Below are 20,695 nucleotides of genomic sequence, written 5' to 3'. Positions count from 1 at the left end.
CCCTTCCAAAAAGAGGGGGCCAGTGTGGCCACAGCATTTCTATTTCAAAATTTAGCTTATTCCTCCTGCACTGAGGGTTACCAATTTTGAAATAACACATCCACTATTTTGATTTAATTGTGAAATATCACATGTATAGCCTGGATGCTAGCAAAGTTATTTTGAAATAACTCTGTAGTGTAGACATAGCCTGGATGACCAAATTGCTGAGGAAGCACTAAAGCAAGGCTGTTGCAAGGAAGCTAAATGAATTATTTGCATCAGTCTTCATTGCACTGAATTTAAGGGAGATTCCCACACCTGAGTCATTCTTTCTGGGTGGCAAACTTGAATGATCCCAGATTCAGGTGTCAATAGGTGAGGTTTTGGAGCAGTTGGATAAATAAACAGTAGTAAGTCATCAGGACCAGATATTCACCCAAGAGTTCTGAAAGAACTCAGCTGTGGAGTTGCGAACTGTGGAATGTAGCCTATCATTGAAGTTGGACTCTGTAAAAGATGACTGGAGGATAGATAGTCTAACTGCGATACCTTTTTTTGTAAAGGCTCTAATGTTTACTCTGGAAATTAAAAGCTGGTTCACCTAACTTCAATATTAAATAGTTTCAGCCAGTCAGACATGAAGAACACAATGTATTAGGGAAGAGTCAACGTAGCTTTTGAAAAAGGAAATCATGTCTCATCTGTCTATTAGATTAATTGGGGATGTCAATAAGCACGTGGACAAAGGTAATCAGTTAATGTAGCAGTCATAGGAGGAGACGGAAGATTCATTCATGGATCATTCACTAGTTAAAAAAAAATAGGAGACTGAAGAGTAGGAATCAAGCACTGTGGTTTTGTTTGTTTGTTTGTTTTTCTCCCCACAATGGAAGCAGGTAAATAGCCTGGTCTAATAAGGATCAGCAAAAAAAATCTGTTAGTTCAACATATTCAGACCTTGACTATTGTGTGCGGTTCTGGTATGTACCGCTACCATCTCAAAACATGTATCAAAACTGGAAAAGTACAGAGAAAAGCAACAAAATCATGAAGGTATTGGACAGTTTCTGTATACGGAGGGATGGAAAAGATTGGAACACATCAGCTTGGAAAAGATGTCTAAGGAGAGTTCCAGAGAGGCCTATAAAATCATGAATAGTGTGTAGAAAGTAAATACATGTTGTTTATCCCTTCATACAACACAACAATCAGGGCTCACCCAATCAACTTAATAGGCAACAGGTTTAAAAACAAACAAGGAAGTACTGCGCAGTATGGGATCAATCTATGAAACTCATTGCCAGGGGGTGTTGAGAAAGCAAAAATAAAGTTTAAAAAAAAATTAGGTAAGTTTAATGAAAAGTAGAATGAACAATGGCTTTTAGTCAAGATGGTCACGAATGCAGCTCCATGATGAAAATACTTCTGTACCATAGGCTTATATCTGAATCCAGACCTAATTTTAGCTAGTACCCTTTGTTATGTAAACCAGTGAGAAGAAACACTTCAGTTCTGCACAACTACAAGTTCTTCAGCCGGTGCAGAGGGTTTATCACATAGGCTTGCTTGTACAGGCATTCAGTTTGACTCTCGTTAATGCTGCCAGTTTGTCATGGTGGTCTCAGATTCCATGACCTTACGGGACCTCTGTAACTGCTGTACCACCCCTGCAGTTTCCATTGGGCAAGAACTACAGTTAACGAGAGCTACAGAACCGCCACTTGGGGCAGAAGCAGTTCGCAGAGCTCACTGGCCATGCCTCCACCTCAGAGCTGAGAGAGAGGAATGTTGCTGCTTCTGGGAAGGCACAGAGCAATGTAGGAAGCTTGACAGCCCCCATAGCACTTCTGCCATTACCCAAAATTGTCATATCTCTGGTGTACTCAGTGTTCTCAGAAAAGAAAGCAAAATTTCTAAATCTTGGCAAAGGGTAAATGACATTTCCTTAGATTATCAATTCTTTGAGTCCTCTTCAGTGTTTTTTTTTTTTTTTTTAAACAAACAATCCAAGAAGGCAAATCTAAGGAATGGCTAATGTTTAGTTCATTTAATTTCCCTTCATAACATATTCGTGCACTGATCTGGATCTTAGGCTTGTTTCATAACCTAGAACTAACTGATAACTGAGTCAAATGCTTGCTACTTACATAGAGAGCTTCCTTAATCTGAATCTGCTTCTCCACTGACTTTGAGGGAGCATATGGGTTTGTCTTCACTTCTGCAAAGGGTCAATCTCCTGGGGTTCAATTTGGTGCACTGGTAAAGATGTGCGAAATCTGCCTCTGGGTTCAGCAATCAACTCTGTACTCCTCACTCATGAAAAATAAGAGAGGTCGATGGGAGAAATGCCCCCTGTTACCTCCCTCAGTGAGGACAGACCTTAAAATAGAATGCAGATATGTTGATTCTAGTTACAAAGTTGCCATAGCTATAATTGTATATCTGCAGTCAACTGTAAGGTTTAGTGTAGACCTGCCCTAAATGGAGAACGCAACCAAAGTAATCAGTCCAGTTGTTCAAGGCTCAACAGCACTTACTCCTGCCTCATTTTTTCATATTATTTTTTCCTTCAAGTGAATTCCTGCACTCTTTTCCTATTACAGAGCCCCTAGATGGTTTTCATGCACATTGGAGCTTATCAAACCTTGAACCAGAGGTGAAAGTAAGCTGGTGCACCCCAATGCGGCAATCCAGCAAGATAAAGCTGGCTGGCTGCAGCTGAGCACCTGGGGCTGTCCTGAAGGTTTCCTTGCTAATCAGCAGGCAGCCAGGCAGGTGAAAGGGGCTGTCTGTCCCCCTCCCCGCTGAGGTTAGGACAGGAGGGGGTGATCAGCAGCTGTACATAGGTACCTTTTCCAATGATGACCCGGGAACAAGGGGACAGTGCACAGCTTATGCCCCTTCATCTTGCTCCCAGCTGCTATGGGGAGGGTCAGAGGAGGAATGCAACAAGCTGTGAACTTTCTCTTCACTCCATGGCTATGTCTACCCTAGCCCCAAACTTCGAAATGGCCATGCAAAAAGCCATTTCGAAGTTTACTAATAAAGTGCTGAAATACATATACAGCGACTCATTAGCATGCGGGCGGCCACGGCACTTCGAAATTGACGCAGCTTGCCCCGACGGGGCTCCTTTTCGAAAGGACCCCGCCTACTTCGAAGTCCCCTTATTCCTGTGAACAGATGGGAAGAAGGGGACTTCGAAGTAGGCGGGGTCCTTTCGAAAAGGAGCCCCATCGGGATGAGCTGCGTGGTGGCGAGCCGCGTCAATTTCGAAGTGCTGCGGCCACCCACATGCTAATGAGGCACTGAATATGTATTTCAGCGCTTTATTAGTAAACTTACATGGCCATTAGTAAATTTACATGGCCATTTCGAAGTTTGGGGCTAGTGTAGACCCGGCCCATGAGAGTCGGCCAAAGAGGGGAAAAAGAACAGCAGTGCCTCTGTCTATGGCTGCAGCACCCCTGCTCTGCACACCCCCTAAGCCCTTCTGTGATGTTTTAAGTATAAAGTTTGAACTTGATTGGGAGTGGAAGGGAACAGCTATAATGAAATACATAGATCAGTGTTTTATGGCATACACATTACTTTATATTTTCTTGTTTTGGTTTTATTTAAAGAATGGAGCAGATGATGTGAAAAGACATCGGTGGTTCAGGTCTATAGAATGGGATGCGGTACCTCAAAGAAAACTAAAGGTATTTTGTACAGAAATCTAATATAGGCTATGGTGACCAAAAATCATCTATTAAAAATGTCGTCTTATAATATATAGAGGTATAATGTTGCACCTGTATACAGTTAAGATCTAATACAGAATCATTTGAAATGTATATTCATAATACATTTATAAATATTGATTCTTTTGAAAATATGTGCTTTTCATTAGTCCATATTTAACATCTGCCAAAATGCTGTGGGTTTATATTACAAAATTCTCTAAAATCCAAAAATTACATCGTGTTAGTACATCTCAGTACAGAAGAACTAATTAATAGCTGTTTCTCAAAAATAATTACTAGAGATACTGTATTCTAGACTTTATTTTTCTACTAAATTACAGTGCAAAACATTTTTAAAATTAAGTTTAATGCTTCTAGTGAGATCTAGGGGTTATAGTGGACCACAAGCTAAATATGAGTCAAGTGTGGTGCTGTTGCAAAAAAAAAAAAAAAAAAAAAAAGTGATTCTGGGATGCATTATCAGGTGTGTTGTGAACAAGACACAAGAAGTCATTCTTCCACTCTACTGGTTAGGCCTCAGTTGGAGTATTGTGTCCAATTCTGGGCGCTGCATTTCAAGAAAGATGTGGAGAAATTGGAAAGGGTCCAGAAAAGAGCAACAATAATGTCTAGAGAACATGACCGATGAAGAAAGGCTGAAAGAATTGGGCTTGTTTAGTTTGGAAAAAAGAAGACTGAGAGTGGGACATGATAGTTTTTGTTTTTTTCAGGTATCTAAAAGGGTGTCATAAGGAAGAGGGAGAAAACTTGTTCTTCTTGGCCTCTGAGGATACAACGAGAAGCAATGGGCTTAAACTGCAGCAAGGGAGGTTTAGGTTGGACATTAGGAAAAAGTTCCTAACTGTCAGTGTGGACAAAACAACTGGAATAAATTACCTAGGGAGGTTGTGGAATCACCATCTCTGGAGATATTTAAGAACAGGTTAGACAAATGTCTATCATGGATGGTCTAGACAATACTTGGTCCTGCCATGAGGGCAGGGGTCTGGACTCAATGACCTCTCAACGTCTCTTCCAGTCGTAGTATTCTGTGATTCTATGATACAGATTGCCCTAACAACTCATTGAGGCAAGGTGCTGATGATGATACTCACAGAGAAACTGAGATTGCAGATAGAAGAACATCTAGCAGACTGGCAAAGGGGTTTCAGGAAAGATAGAAGTACTGGCAGATAGCAGATATTGGCACTAAGATTGATAGCGGAGAAAGCATGACAAAAGAACAAGAATATCTACAACTGCTTTGTCAGTTTTTCAGAAAGCAGTTAATACTATAGATCTGAAAGTGAGTTGGGCAGTGTTGGTGTCGTACGGGGTGGATAACAGACTGACATGGTTGCTGAGGATAACAACAATGCGGAAGCAGTGGTGACAACATGCAGAGAGCTGGGAAGTTGGTTTAGAATGAGTAGAGGTAAGAGACAAGGAGATGCAGTATCGCAGAGTATCTTCATCGTGCACCTAGAGAGAGCGATGGACAAGATCAAGGAGAAGATAGAAGGGATATTGGTGCATGGGATGAGAATTAACAACTGGAGGTTCGTGGATGACAAAGTTATCGAGGAAGACGAAGAGAAGCTAGTGAGAATGGTGCTGGTGCTAAATGAGGAAGGGGAGTGGTGTGGACTGATTATGAACATGGATAAAATGAAGACAATGCTATTTTCAGTTAAGGAAATAGGAAGGAAGATCAGCATAGACAGGATTGAACTAGAGAGTGTAGAGAAGTTCACATATGTGGGGATCAACATGACTGTAACACGTCCTGTGATGCTCAGCCCCTTGGTCTAGGGCGGGCGGCAACAAAAAGGGGGTTAGGGCACCAGCCCGTACTCCGTTCGGGCAGTCAGCGGCTCACCGCTACCACCATACAGGCCCCAGCCCTCAGTCTAGGGCGGGGCAGCAGTTCACAAGAGTTGTATAGTTCTGGGCCCAGCCCTCAGTCCAGGGCAGGGCAGCAGTCCCAAGTAATAATACAGTTCTGGGCCCGGCCCTCAGTCCAGGGCGGGGCAGCAGTTCACCAGGGTTAAGCACCGGCCCAGCCCTCAGTTTGGGGCGGGGCAGCAACACAAGGGTTTACAGACAGGCTCAGCGTGGGCTGGCCCTGTCAAGGAGGGGGTAGGGGGTCGCAGGCCCTCCCACTCCACTGCAACCCCCAGGGCCCCGGGCCACTTCCTACCTCACCCTCTGTTGGCGGCAGGTCCCAGTCCATCTGGTCGAGGGGTCCTCCCAGGTCGGTCTTCTCCGGGTCACCCACCTTCGGGGGCTCCGGCCAATCGTCCATAACGATGTCGTTAGGGTAGTTAGGCGGCGGCAATACAGGAGACGCAAGGCGATCCTGGGTCTGCGTGCTGTAAGGATCCGCCAGGACCCTGGGGCAGCCCGCTCCCAGGGCCTCTTCCAAGGCGGGGGGTCTCCGCCGGCGGGAAGGTCCTGGTAGGTCCGGGAAGTCCGGGTAGTCTCCTTGGGGCATATGGACCCGGGGTTGCGTGGAGCCTCTGGGGGCCTGCTCCTCCGGCCTGGCCGGGCAGCCGCAGGCCCTCTCCCTTTGGCTCCGAGGAGCTCGCGCAGGCCCGTCCTCCCTGCCCGGAGGCCCAGGCCCGAATGGTTCCTGAGTCCCGCCTTTGGCTCTTCTAGCCCTTAGCCCTGCCCTCTGAGGGGCGGGCCTCTGGTGTCCTGACTCCGGCCCCGCCCACCAGGGCCTCTTCATAGCTTCCCCTGCCTCCGGGTCTGCAGGAGGCCATACTGACTCACTACATTCCCCCCCCCTCAAGTCCGTCTCCCATGCCATGGGGGCAGGCTCTTCCATTTCCCCCAGGCGGGACAGGAAGTCTGCATTTATGTGGTCCTTACCTGCCCGATGACGTATGTCAAAGGCATACGGTTGTAATGCCAAATACCACCGCATAATACGGGCATTCGTATCCCTCATTCGTGCCAGCCACTGTAAGTGTGCATGGTCTGTAACTAGGGTGAAGGGGGCACCCAGCAGGTAGTACCTAAGGGCGTCGCAGGCCCACTTCACCGCCAGAGCCTCCTTTTCTATCACGGCGTAGCGCTGTTCCCTGGGGAAAAGCTTCCGGCTGATGTAAACTACTGGGTGGTCCTCTCCGTCCACCTCCTGGGACAGGACAGCTCCCAGGCCTACCCCCGAGGCATCCGTCTGCAGGATGAACAGATGGGTGAAGTCGGGGCTGTAGAGAACTGGTTGCCGTATTAGGCATTGTTTCAGTGCCCGGAATGCCTTGTCGGCAGCCGCAGTCCATACCACCCTTTGTGGCTGGGTTTTCGTTAACAGCTGCGTCAGGGGGGCTGCAATTGAGGCGAATTCAGGGATGAAGCGTCGATAATATCCTGCCAGTCCCAGGAACCGTCGTACCTGCCGCTTGGTACTGGGGGGGGGGGCAGGCCGCTAAGGCCTGTACCTTGCCCACGAGGGGCTTTACCTGGCCCCCTCCTATGGTGTACCCAAGGTAGGTCGTCTCCTGCCATCCAATCCGGCACTTCTTTGGGTTCATTGTTAGGCCCGCGGCCCTCAGAGACCTAAGGACCGCGGCCACCTGGTCTAGATGTTCCTCCCAGTGACAACTATATATAACGATGTCGTCGAGGTAGGCCGCAGCGTAATCCCGGTGGGGCTGAAGGAGACTGTCCATAAGCCGCTGAAAAGTCGCCGGGGCACCATGGAGACCAAAAGGCATCCGGGTGAACTGATAGAGGCCTGATGGGGTCGCAAAGGCGGTCTTCTCTCGTGAGGAAGGTGTCAGGGGAATCTGCCAGTACCCCTTACTGAGATCCAGGGTACTAAAGTAGTGGGCATCCCCCAGACGTCCCAGCAGCTCATCGACGCGGGGCATCGGGTACACATCAAATTTGGAGACTGCATTCACCCGCCTGAAATCGATGCAGAACTGCTGGGTGCCGTCGGGCTTCGGGACGAGCACCACGGGGCTGCGCCACTCGCTTTGGGATGGCTCTATGACTCCCAGGGCCAGCATCGCCTGTACCTCCTCCTCTACTACCTCACGCATCCGAAAGGGTAGTGGGCGTGTGGCGTCGCGAACCACCTTCCCAGGCTCAGTGCAGATGACATGGCAGACCAGGGAGGTGTGTCCTGGGAGGGCTGTGAAGTTCTCTCGGAACGCCTGGAGGAGGCACTGGGCCTGTTTCCGCTGCTCCCCCGTTAGCGTTGCCCCAAGGGCCGGTTGTACAGGTTCCTCCCCATGAGGCACCTGGGGTCCTAGTTCGGGTTCCGGGGGGCAGGGGTTTATCATGAAGCCCTCCCGGTCCCGCCATGGTTTTACAAGGTTAATGTGATACCGCTGCGTCTTCTTGCGACGGTCAGGTTGGCGGACTTCATAGGTGACCGGGCCTACGGCTCGAACAACCTCGTAGGGTCCCTGCCACCTAGCCAACAGCTTCGATTCGCTGGACGGCAGTAGGACCAGGACCCGGTCACCTGGCTTGAAGCTGCGGCTCCGTGCCTCCTGATTGTATGTTCGAGCCTGGGACACCTGCGCAGTTCTCAAATTTTCCTCTGTGAGGGTCCCTACCTGTTCCAGGTGCTTCTGGAGCTGGAGGACGTATTGCAGCAGTCCTTTCGAGGGAGACGTGGTTTGTTCCCAGACCTCCCGCACCAGGTCGAGGACTCCCCGGGGACGACGTCCGTATAACAGTTCAAATGGCGAAAACCGCGTAGAGGACTGGGGAACCTCGCAGATGGCCAAAAGCAAGGGGGGCAACAACTGATCCCACCGTCGCAGGTCTTCTGGGGGGAATTTGCGCATCATTTCTTTTAGCGTGCGGTTGAATTGCTCGACCAGGCCATCTGTCTGAGGGTGGTACACGGAGGTGTGTAACTGTTTGATCCCCAGGAGGGCACAGACCTGTTTCATCAGGCGTGATGTGAAGTTAGTTCCCTGGTCCGTGAGCAGTTCCCGTGGTAATCCTACCCGGGCGAAGATCTTCATTAGTTCCCCCGCGATGGTGTGGGCCGTGATATTGCGCAGTGGGATCGCCTCCGGGAAGCGAGTGGCATAGTCCACGAGGACCAACACGAACTTATAGCCAGCTACGCTCTTAGGGAGCGGGCCCACTAGGTCCATAGCCACCCGCTCGAACGGGGTCCCCACCACTGGCTTTGGAATCAGAGGGGCACTAGGGACCCGCGGGGGCGCAGCAAGCTGGCACGCGGGGCAAGAACTACAATAGTCCTTTACGTCTTGGTAGACCCCGGGCCAGAAGAATCGGGACAGTATTTGGGCCACGGTTTTTTCTTGGCCCAGATGGCCTGCAGCAGGGATGTCATGGGCCAGCTTCATCACGGCCCGTCGGTGGCACTTCGGCACCAAAAGCTGTGCCCATTGGCCCTGGGTCTGGGGGTTCCGATTCACCCAGTAAAGCCGATCCTGGCGTAGCTCAAAGTGGGGCCACTGTGTCATGAGCTGGGGGTTTGTCGCCACCCCGTCGATGGCCGCCACCTGAGTATAGGCCCGACTTAGTGTGGGGTCGTCTTTCTGATCTCGACAGAAGTCCGAGGTTGCCCCGTCGTCGGGGCTGGTCCCTTTTGGGCCTTCAGCAGGTCTTTCCGCTGGGGGCTCCAGGCTTGGCTCCACACTCTCCTCGGGTGGGTCCTTGGGCGTGTCCCCTTCTAGAACAGGGGCCGCCTCTTCGTTGGGTCCCGTGGCCGGCTGGAAGATGTCTGTGAAGCCTGGCCAGTCCCGACCCAACACCACAGGGTACGCTAGTTGGGGGGCTAGGCCAACGACCAGATAATGGGTCACCCCTGCCACTGTCAGGGGCACTCGTGCGCTGGGGTAAGGGCACACATCGCCATGGATACATTGGAGCCGGATAGTCCCTAGAGCGGGGTCAGCCTCCAGCCCGGCACATTGTCGTATTAGAGTCTGGCTGCACCCCAAGTCCACTAAAGCGATCATGGCCTTGTTTACCACGAGGACTGGGACTGTAATTGTGGGTGCCTGAGGGGGTCGCGCCCTCTTTTCAGCCGCCCACACTCTGCCAAAACCACAGATGCCTTCCAGGCAGTCCCGTTGGAGGTGCCCCCATTGACCGCAACTGAAGCAGGGTCCCACCGCTGGTTGGGACCGCCCCTGGGTTTGGCGCCCCTTAGGACCTGGTGGTCGCGTGCTAGTAGCCCCCTCCATTCGCCCCTGGGGTTTACTGGGGTCTGGCTTCAGGGGTGTCGTCCGACGCGGATTGGGTGGCTCCCGCAGCTGGCCGGACGATTTGGAGCGGGGCTCCTCTGGCTTCCCAGCTCCCCGACGCGGGGGCCAGGACGGTGGGACCAGGCCCGTGGGTGCCTCTGGCTCCTCCGCCGCTAGGAAGTCTTCCATGAGGTCCACAGCAACTTGCACGGTGGCAGGGCGGTGGCGCCGCACCCAAGCCCGTCCTCGAGGTGGGAGGATGCAGAGGAGTTGTTTGAGCACAACCTGCTCCATGATCTCTGCGGAGGCTCTCACCTCTGGCTGCAGCCACCGCCGGCACGCGTCCCTCAACTCCTGTGCCACGCACCGCGGCCGGGCTCCCGAGGCATAGGTCAGGGACCGGAAGCACCGGCGAAAGGTCTCCGGGCTGACGTCCAATGCGTCCAGGACGGCTGCCTTTACCCGGTCATAATCTTGGCCGTCTTCCACCGACAAAGCCCGGTAGGCTCTCTGGGCCCCCCCCCCCGGTCAAATAAGGGGCCAGTAATGTGGCCCACTGGCTCCGGGGCCACCTGGCCACCACTGCCACCCGCTCGAAGGTGACCAGGAAGGCCTCCGGGTCATCCGCGGGGCCCATCTTCGTCAGGCGTACCGTTGGGGCCGACGCTGGGCCCTCCCCTGGAGCTTCTTGCCGTGGCTCGGTGGGTAACGGCAGCAGGGCTGCCAGCTGCTGCAGGCACCGTTGCTGGTGCTCCTGGCTCTGCGCCATCAGTTCCGTCAGGAGCTGCTGCTGCTGCTGGGCTCCCAGCTGCTGGATTAATTGCTGCTGCTGCTGTAGTTGGGCAGCCTGCTGCTTTTGCTGGCTTTCCGCCAAATACTGCAGTAGCCTGTCCGTCTCCATTGGGGAAGCAGAGTTAGCAACAATACAAGAACCCACAAAACAAGCACCAGAGGGAAAGAGGAGGGGAAAAAAAAAAAAAAGATAGCGGACAGTTGCCCTCACTGTCCAGGGACCTTCCCCTCCGTGGGTCTGCGCCCACTTCCTCACCCCTTACGTCGGGGGTGGGGACCAAGTACCCACATTCTCCACCACGTGTAACACGTCCCGTGACGCCCAGCCCCTTGGTCTAGGGCGGGCAGCAACAAAAAGGGGGTTAGGGCACCAGCCCGTACTCCGTTCGGGCAGTCAGCGGCTCACCGCTACCACCATACAGGCCCCAGCCCTCAGTCTAGGGCGGGGCAGCAGTTCACAAGAGTTGTATAGTTCTGGGCCCAGCCCTCAGTCCAGGGCAGGGCAGCAGTCCCAAGTAATAATACAGTTCTGGGCCCGGCCCTCAGTCCAGGGCGGGGCAGCAGTTCACTAGGGTTAAGCACCGGCCCAGCCCTCAGTTTGGGGCGGGGCAGCAACACAAGGGTTTACAGACAGGCTCAGCGTGGGCTGGCCCTGTCAAGGAGGGGGTAGGGGGTCGCAGGCCCTCCCACTCCACTGCGACCCGGCCCGGGGCCCTGGGGGTCGCTCACATGCAACCCCGGCAGTGGGGATCCAGACCGCAACACACTGCCATTGGTTCATGAGCGTCGTTCCCCGGGCCACTTCCTACCTCACCCTCTGTTGGCGGCAGGTCCCAGTCCATCTGGTCGAGGGGTCCTCCCAGGTCGGTCTCCTCCGGGTCATCCACCTTCAGGGGCTCCGGCCAATTGTCCATAACGATGTCGTTAGTGTAGTTAGGCGGCGGCAATACAGGAGACGCAAGGCGATCCTGGGTCTGCGTGCTGTAAGGATCCGCCGGGACCCTGGGGCAGCCCGCTCCTGGGGCCTCTTCCAAGGCAGGGGGTCTCTGCCAGCGGGAAGGTCCTGGTAGGTCCGGGAAGTCCGGATGGTCTCCTTGGGGCATATGGACCCGGGGTTGCGTGGAGCCTCTGGGGGCCTGCTCCTCCGGCCTGGCTGGGCGGCCGCAGGCCCTCTCCCTTTGGCTCCGAGGAGCTCGCACAGGCCCGTCCTCCCTGCCCGGAGGCCCAGGCCCGAATGGTTCCTGAGTCCTGCCTTTGGCTCTTCTAGCCCTTGGCCCCGCCCTCTGAGGGGCGGGCCTCTGGTGTCCTGACTCTGGCCCCGCCCACCAGGGCCTCTGCATAGCTTCCCCTGCCTCCAGGTCTGCAGGAGGCCATACTGACTCACTACAATGACATATCGTCTAGATTTTAAGAAGAAAACAACAACTAGAATAGCAAAAGCAAGAGCAAGTTTGAAGGTGATAGATAAGCACTGGAAAAGCAAAGTGATCAGCTTAGGAGTGAAGCTGAGCATCTTGAAAACGTGTATTCAGCAGCACGTTTGTACAGATGTGAGACATGGTTGATAACGAAAGAGTTGAAGAGAAGGATATTGGTGTTTGAGACGAGCTATTATGGAAAGATCTTGAGAATAGGATGGATGCAGAAGGTCACCAATGAGGAATTAATTATGTAGGAATATACCGCCAAAAGAGAACCTACTGCAGAAGACTATACAACAGAAGCTACAGCTCTGCAAGCATATCTGCAGAATGAATGACAAACAAAAAGTCAAGACTTTGGTATTCGGCGTAATGGATAACTTCAATAGGAGAGGCAGACCCCACAGAGAATAGGTTGATGATACTGTAGATTGGTGTGGAGCTAGTCTACAGAAACCAAACCACTCAGCACTGGACAGGGAAAAATGGAAAGAAATAGTAGGGGGGCATCAGACACCAGTAGGCTCTGAGCCCCTAGTTGATGATGATGAAGATTATGGTATTGTTAGCATCAGTTTGAGAATATTTTCATATCAAGTTTCCCTGAAGAAATTAATTTCCTGCATGGGTTTATTGGTAGTGGAAGAAAAGCATAGGATATTTGTTGTTAAGTATCTAAGGCTAAGGCTACACTATGGTTGCTGTTTTGAGATATATTTTTACCCCAAAATAGAAATGCTGCAGTGCAGTTGTTTTGAGCGCGGTATTTCAGTCCACCTAACCTTTGTTGTACGAGGGATAGTGGGAAGTTCAAAATAGGCATTTATTTTGAATTTCAGTGCAGTGTAGCTGTCACTGGGTTCAAAATAAGTTCCCTTGAAATAACTTGTGCAGTTTATGCACTGCAAATTGTGTAAGTTATTTCAAGATAGAACTACAATATAGCCCTAGCCTCAGTGAAACACTTCAGTGCACTTAGTTTGTTAAATCTGGGATGTTTTCCAAGAAAAATAAAAAATTATATAAATTCTCTGGTTAAGAGGGATTGGAAAGAGGCACATTCCCTGTTGTCAGCAAAAGGAACTACTAATGTTATCATGAGAGAGAAATATTAAAAATTACATTAATATGTAATATGACCAAATCACGTACCAATACTCAGCAGGAAAATGTCATTTGCTGATTATTTTTAATTCTCTGAAATGTTAGTCACAAAGTAATTGCAATAACTGCATTTCAGAAGAATTAATAAGCTTCCAAGAATGTTCTGTTACAATCAAATTTCTGTTCACCACAGAATGGACGCACTGTGCAATAGCTGAAAAGCCTTGAGCGCATCTGTAAATGATTACAATATCACCTTTTTTCTTACCTAATTATTTGAAGAGGGGTATGACAGTGGTTTTTGTTTGTTTTTTTTGCTTCTTGTTTCTTCTTAATTACTTTCTTTTATGGTGCTTCATAATTCATTTTTTTTCTCCTGCTTTTCCTTATTACCCCATTAATGTTAAGGAAATACCACCACAGGGGCAAGGCCTTGTGCCATGATGTAACAGACTGTTGAGTGTAGTCAGTGGTAAGCCATCCATTGACCCTTCATGAGATTTGAAAGATGTAACTACTGATGGTGGTAAAATCTCTAGGAAAAAACAGATAAAGATGGAGCTTCAGGTTTGGTGTAATTTTTATACTCTCTTGGATTTAATCCACAATCAACCTTAATCCAAAGCATTTTTTCTTAACTGTGCTCACCCTTGTATCAAAAATTAGATCACATAAATTTTATTCTCCATTGTGCTAAACCCACCATATCTGAAAATATGAATACCCCCCTAAAGTCATTCTAAGTTTTGCTCTCAGGATCATCTTCCTGGCTCATTGTGCAGACCCCATCCCCCACCCTTTCTGGTCCTTCAGCATTTAGCCTAGACCTATTAGGCCTACTAGGTTATTAAGCCATTGACTCCTTCCTGCATTCTACTAGTGAGAGCAGCTTAGAGCACTCATTTTCCCCTTACCCACTCCCATCCCAGCTCCTCATGAATGGGAGAAAATCACCTACTTACATACAGATATCTTCCCACTCATTACTTTACTACAAGAATCATTCTTCCGTAATGCATAGAGTAAATTGACCCCAGATACCAGTGTGCAGGTGGCACTTGTGTAATTGTTAGCCAATATTATTTTTGTTATCCCTGTCCCCCATCCCAACTTTTTTGTTGTGTCCTCCTGTTACATTGGGTATTTTAGACTGCAAGCTCTTTGAGCAGGGATTGTTGCTTGCTGTTTGCACAAACTATGCAATGTGGCTGCTTACGTAATTGGCCTCAAGGCACTACTAAGCTATGTGTTCAATACAATGATGAGTAATTAATTGGGATAATCATTGTGATATTGAAACATCTATTTCATGTTTGTATTGTTTTGTGGTTAGCCTCCCATAGTGCCGAAGGTATCCAATGATGGAGATACATCTAATTTTGAAGCTTATCCTGAAGATGACTGGAACAAAACCCCTCCTGTTGCCCCGAAAGATCTAGAAATCTTCCAGAACTTCTGAGGGTAGAAGACCAAGCTTGGCAAGGTATATGGCCTTCATCTTTGTCAGCTGTAACTCTTGTAAAATAGCTGTCTGTCCACTGAAATTCAGTAGGAAATGTCTGTACAACAGAGTCTTTTCCAAACAACATGTCTCTGATCATTTCATCACACCACTATATAATTCACTTGGCATCTTTTTAATATTTAGTTAGAATGAGAAAAATAGAGAAGGGCAAAGTGAATTGTTGTAGACAAAATTAGCTGAACTAACATATAAGAAATATATAAGTAAATACAAATGATACTAGATGAGGAGATATTAGATTAGTTACAGGTGAGGTAGTCCAGTTATTTGTATGTCTCTGTTTTCAGACCATTGTAATCTTAATTTACAATAACCTGGAACTCAGCATTCTTTTACATTGCTTTTCCCCCCACTTTTAGTTGTATGGTGGAAACTGGAAGAAGACTGGAGTGGTATTAGCAAGTTTGCGAAGAACTGAGTATACATGAAGACATTCTTTGACATGTAGGAGAGTGTTATTTCATTCATATCTGCACATTAGTAGATAAATATTTAAACAATTGAAAGGCAGGTGAGACTCATTTTAATTGTTTAGAATTGGCATTACTTTAGCAAATTGTAATACTTAAAGTCTATTCTATAGTAGACTTATGAAAATTTCTATGTTGTAGTTTAATTTGTTTTAATGCTTGGATCCTTTTTGCATAATTAGTTCGTAGACTTAATTTTATAAGTTTATACTAAACTTGTGTAATTAAAAGCACAAATTAGTATATATGTATATAATGAATACAATACAACTAAAGCACAGGAACTGTGCAAAGATGTAAATTTTTGTACTTTGCAGAGTCTATGATTTTTATTTTTCAAATAATGTTTTTCAAGAAGTTCTCTGGGGAAAATCTTTAAGGATAAATGAGTTTTTCATCATATGCATTTTATAATTCTTTGTAAAGAATAAAAATAATTCAGTTTATAAAGATTTGTACCTAAATTTCCAGTGCTTCACATTTGCAACTGTAATACTTGAAAGCAGAAAGAAGAAACACCTGTTTTGTTATATATTTATGAAATATCTTAATGACTGCATTAAAACAAAGCATTGTGTTTTTACACAACATGACATTTGGTGATTACACACTGAGTATATTGGGTTTCCCTTATATGAAATCACTGTAAGGCATACAGAGCAGAGCATTCTGCAAATGGGGTTGATGTGTTTCTTTCACTTTAGTCAATTTCTGTTGTATAAGTAGGAGAAGTGAGACATTCGAAGAATCTGAAAGATGTGGATGGCAGTATAAACAGTGGAATGTGTTAAGGAAGATTAGGTACTCTTCACTAACAAAATATTATACGTTGTTATTGTTTTGTTATGCTGCAAAATATGGAATAATCTTTAAATATTTTCCCTTTAAAATCATGGAATTATGTAACTGTGGAAATGATCTTTACAAATAGCTCAATTTTTTAAACTTCCTGGCTCTTCCCAGCAGCTCTGTTTCCACTGAGTTCAGAATATTAGCAGTTTCAGGCACACTTTCATTGAAGTTGAAATTCTTTCTGTTATTGACTTAAGTGGGAGCTGTTTGTTGCTCCATACTTTGGAATGTCAGATAGGTACCTAAATATGGATTTAGACCACTAACTTTGTGCTCCTATTTTTGAAAAGCCAGAGCTCAACTCATTAGGGTCTTGTCCTAAAGGTCTTGGCCATTAAGCATTTAACACATGCAGGATAGGACTTCCAATTTAAACCTAAACTGTGTTTTTTATCCATTCCAATCAGTTTTCCAGGGGAACCACATCAGTTTATAAGTGGAATGCGCTGTATTTAAGGTGTATTTGCAATAATGCCTCATTTTAAGTAGCACTGATTACTAGCAGGTCGTGTATGTGTTATACACAAGTATGCAGAAGTAATTTAGATATAATTCAAAAATATTTAATTTCCTGTTTCACACTGTGATATTTGTGCTAACATGAGGAATTGATATTTAAATATCTGGGTCTAAAAATCAAAACAAAAAGTACATGCTTCCAATCATTGTGTCGTAGATCAGATTTGTAGTGAAAATTATGGTATTTAGGCAAAAAGGCTTTTTTTTTTCTTAAAGAAGCCTGTCTGTTCACTGGCATCTTGCCATTTATACCAATGGCTCTAACTAGAGTGTAAGGATATCCGAGCAGATGATGTGGACACTTCTCCACAGAGCTCTGCACCTAAGACCTAGATTTCAACAATAGCTAGGGCACTGCAGGTTGTGACTAAGATGGGTTAATTGTTCTGAACTGCAAGCGGAAAGCACTATAATATGTGGTGCATAGATGGTCCTATGGCTCATTTAACCCAAACTAGTAAGACAACCTTGCTTCTGAGTTCAATCAGTTTTCAGCCAGGAGTCTCTGGCAGCAAAAACCTGTTAACAGCCGTACTCACCTAGTTCTAAACCAGGGATAGGGAACCTCTTTTGGGTCAGGGGCCACTGACCCGCAGAAAAATCAGTCGGGAGCCACTTAAAAGTGAGAAGCAAAAAAACACCTGCACCAGGGGTCCCTGACACTTCACCCCCTTCGTGCTTCACCATGCTTCTGCAGGAGGGTGGAGAAAATGGGACTGAGGTTCCGGGCTTCCACCAGACCCGATTAACTCTTCTTGGGCCCCAGGGTGGGACCAAAAAGGAGGTGAGGGTTCAAAGCTCAGTATATGGGAAAGGACCACTGGGGAGCAGGTATGAGGTCTAGGCAGCAGCAAGGGCGCATGAGCGGGCTGAAGTAGGTGATTGGGGTCTGGGAGGGACGGAGGATGCAGGAGTGAGTTGTGGGGAGCAGGCTGGGGTGAGTCTGGATGCAAAGGTTTTGCAGGAACAGGGAGAGGGTGGTACAGTCTGGAAAGATGGGGGTAAGTAGCAAAGTGGGTGGGTGGGTCTCAGGAGGAGGAAGAGGAAGGAGCAGGCTAGGAGTGGGGAACTCAACCTCTGCACACCATTGCTATCACCCCCCATCCCCCCAGCTGGGAAAATGGCAGCAACAGGAGAAGTGTTTTGAGGGAGCTTTTTCTCCTTAAGCTGCCAGGCATCACCTCCCCTTTGTCCTCCCTGCTGCTCTGATTGGCTGGAGAGGCCTTTCTGTAGGTAGGTACCTCCCCACTAGGAGATGGCAAGGAGGAGCAGCAGCTGAGCCTGGAGCTGCTTCCTGCCCCGACCACCAAGGCCCCTGGGCTGGATCCAGCCCCAAATTGCCAGACTCCAGCCCACAAAGCTCAGGGCTCCGCACCCTCTACCCTGCTGCAGGCCGTATGCTGCGGAGGGGAGCCCTGAGCCTTCGGGTCTGCATCCTGCAAGCCATGGGCTGGATCTGGACCGTGGGCCAGGAGTTCCCCTCACCTGTTCTAAACAGTTTAAAATTGCAGTGAGATAACCAAGGTACGTTTGTCACTGTGTATAATTTAATCATATGTCAAATTTCTGCTTTATATTGAAAAATTAATGGCTATATCCTTGGATCTATACACAGTACAGGAGCATGACTGATTATGTTGTGCCTTGCAGAAATGCAGACAGGGTCTACCTGGTAGTTAACTGTGACACTAAAGGGGGCATTAGATTCTATGTCACTACCGACTTCTTGTTAACGTCATGCAAGTGCCCCAGGTGCCACTCCCATTAAATACTGCGTAGAAGTTGGTAATAAGTAAAAATGAGACACAGAACTGGCATAAGGAGCTGTCATTTTACTTGATAAAAATGTCTATCTCTGTAAAATATTTGGAGTGGCATGGGTGTCTGTGCAGGGAAATAACTTTCTCATGCTGATTTAATAGAATAATTAAATACGCAGCACACAGAGCTTGTATTTCCAAGGGAGAGTGCAGTTCTTTCTAATGTGTAAGCTTCCAGTATTTTACAGAGAACTGCAAAACCAGTCTCTCATTACAAAACGTACATATTGCAACAAGTATGCTGAATTTCAAGAACTTGGCACGTGTAATACCTGATTTGCCTAAGGTCTAATTTACACGTTCAATGCCAGAAGAGGGGAAATAATGTTACGTTTGAACACATACGTCACATTGGTGGTAATTGATCCTGAATGTTTTTGCAGCAGGAGTTAGATTTTTTTGCCTGAAAAATTTATCTATTGCTGGCAATGGATGCACTGAAACTCTTTGTGCCAGAGAGTGAAGATATCTAATCAGGGCAGGTAAATGTAAATTGGTGGATGACTTTACATTCTTTCTGGAATTGGGTATGCATATATAGCTCATCTGCTGATCTCTATTACAGAATAATAATCTCTTTATGTGCTATCTAGTGTATATATAGAACTACTTACCTGTTTTTTATTTATTTGTATAAAACTGTCAGTTTCATTTGAACTCTTTGCTGATTGGAACTTTGCACCCTAGTGTTGAAAATATATATCAGTGCTTAACCAGTTCTTGGACAGATGATGCATGAAGGACATTAATTTCTTCAGTTATTTAGATTTTTTTTTTCATTTTAATGTGACTCAGGTTGTATGCTTGAAAGTTCTTTCATTAACGTGTACTTTGCATATAAACTATTGCTGTTCCCCACAACATTGTGCAAGATCTTTGTTTCTTCAGCTTCAGTGAACATTAAAAAAGAAACGTTAACAATTCTTTTTTTGTGTTTATATATGTTATTAAACTGCCAGTATGAGCTTTTAAGTGAATAAACTTACAATTGTTAACTAAATTGCCTTATAACCAAATGATAAAAATGTTTCATGATTTAGATGGAGAACATGCTGTAGATTTTCCTGTAAATTAGCTACATTAATGCATACTTGTGCTACTGAGCTTTAAATAATGTGATCTTCCACTGCAGAAGAAGTCATTGTTAATTGGTCAAAATATAGGTAACTAAACTGTTTGAACAGAAACTTGTGGATTTTGAAAGCAATTGAAATATGCCTACTATTCAGCCCATCTGCCGGCCATTCAAAAGACTTGTGGTGCAGTGCTTCCTATGCTTTAGAATTGTTTTTCAGCTTTCTAGAACTGTAGCATGATTGCTTTTGTATTTCACAGTGTACAGACTTCTCCATGTTTTGCACTTTTCTATGGCAAACCTAACTGCTTGATAAATATTTGCATAGCAGGTAGTGGAAGTTGCTGCAGACATCAGTGTACTGCTTAACCAGTTTAAACTGCTACATTTCCAAGGATAACTTACCAGACTAATATTACATATTGTTGGTTGCTTGTCCTAAATCCCATGCATAAGTACTGTTCAAAGTCATAAATCAGCCCTCATTGCACAAATAAAATCACTGTGATCTGTATATAAATCCTAGTAAATTTTACTGCTGCTTAATTTATGTAATATCTGTCAATTTTGAATTTGTTGAATAAACCTTTCTATGTTTTTAAGTCTACACGTTAATTTGCTTCTATTTCTATTGTGAAGGTGTAACTTCTGCATCTGCCTTCAAAATAAAAATGCTTATGTTTTTACCTGTCCCATTATAAAACAGAAATCAAGATTTCACAGCACAAAACTTACATTGTAAAGAATATTTCAGTAGCCACTGCCAGGAACCTTTAACAAGAAATACTGGAGAATAAAAACTTGATCATTCCTGTTTCTTCAATGATATCTCCAGTAGTGAAAAAATTAAATCACAAAGGTTTCATTAAATTGTGTAAGCATCGTTGTCCTGATATAGTTCAGTGTGTTCATAATTTACAATATATCGTGGCTGGGCAAATTTGCTGGCCCTTGAAGCTACATGCAACAATTTTCAGAAGTCTGCGAGCTGGGTGCTCATCATCCAGGAGCTGGAGCACAGGTCTTCAGAACCACACCTGCTGAAGCCCTGAGCCCTGGAAGGTGTGCTGCATGTGGTTGAAGCTCTGAGCCTCCCCATCTCTAGCCCACTGGACAGAAGTCCCTACCCCACTGGGTCTGAGCTTACCAATACCCATTCAACTACATGTGAAAATATATTGTGCTGCATAGGTAAACCACCCTTAACTGCCTTCAGGTGGAG

At 46.8% G+C, this 20,695-nt stretch overlaps 1 protein-coding gene across 2 annotated transcripts in view; it reads left to right on the top strand.

Annotated features, from left to right (window-relative positions):
* The window catches only part of PRKX (protein kinase cAMP-dependent X-linked catalytic subunit), a 136,596-nt gene extending 116,522 nt beyond the window's left edge, over positions 1–20,074 (top strand). The window contains exons 7-9 of one of the 2 annotated variants that reach the window (XM_074992536.1): positions 3,606–3,683; positions 14,546–14,695; positions 15,097–20,074. In XM_074992536.1, coding sequence (XP_074848637.1) covers positions 3,606–3,683; positions 14,546–14,671 — 204 coding nt within the window. In that variant the 3' untranslated portion in view covers positions 14,672–14,695; positions 15,097–20,074. Of the gene's footprint in view, positions 1–3,605; positions 3,684–4,438; positions 4,614–14,545; positions 14,696–15,096 lie in introns of those variants that run through there. The other variant, XM_074992546.1, reaches the window with a different exon arrangement.
* Positions 20,075–20,695: the final 621 nt, after the last annotated feature.

Source organism: Carettochelys insculpta, chromosome 1 (genome assembly GCF_033958435.1).
Source record: "Carettochelys insculpta isolate YL-2023 chromosome 1, ASM3395843v1, whole genome shotgun sequence".
In the NCBI taxonomy this organism is placed as follows: Eukaryota; Metazoa; Chordata; order Testudines; family Carettochelyidae; genus Carettochelys; species Carettochelys insculpta.
This window is presented reverse-complemented; position numbering and strand designations above follow the sequence as displayed.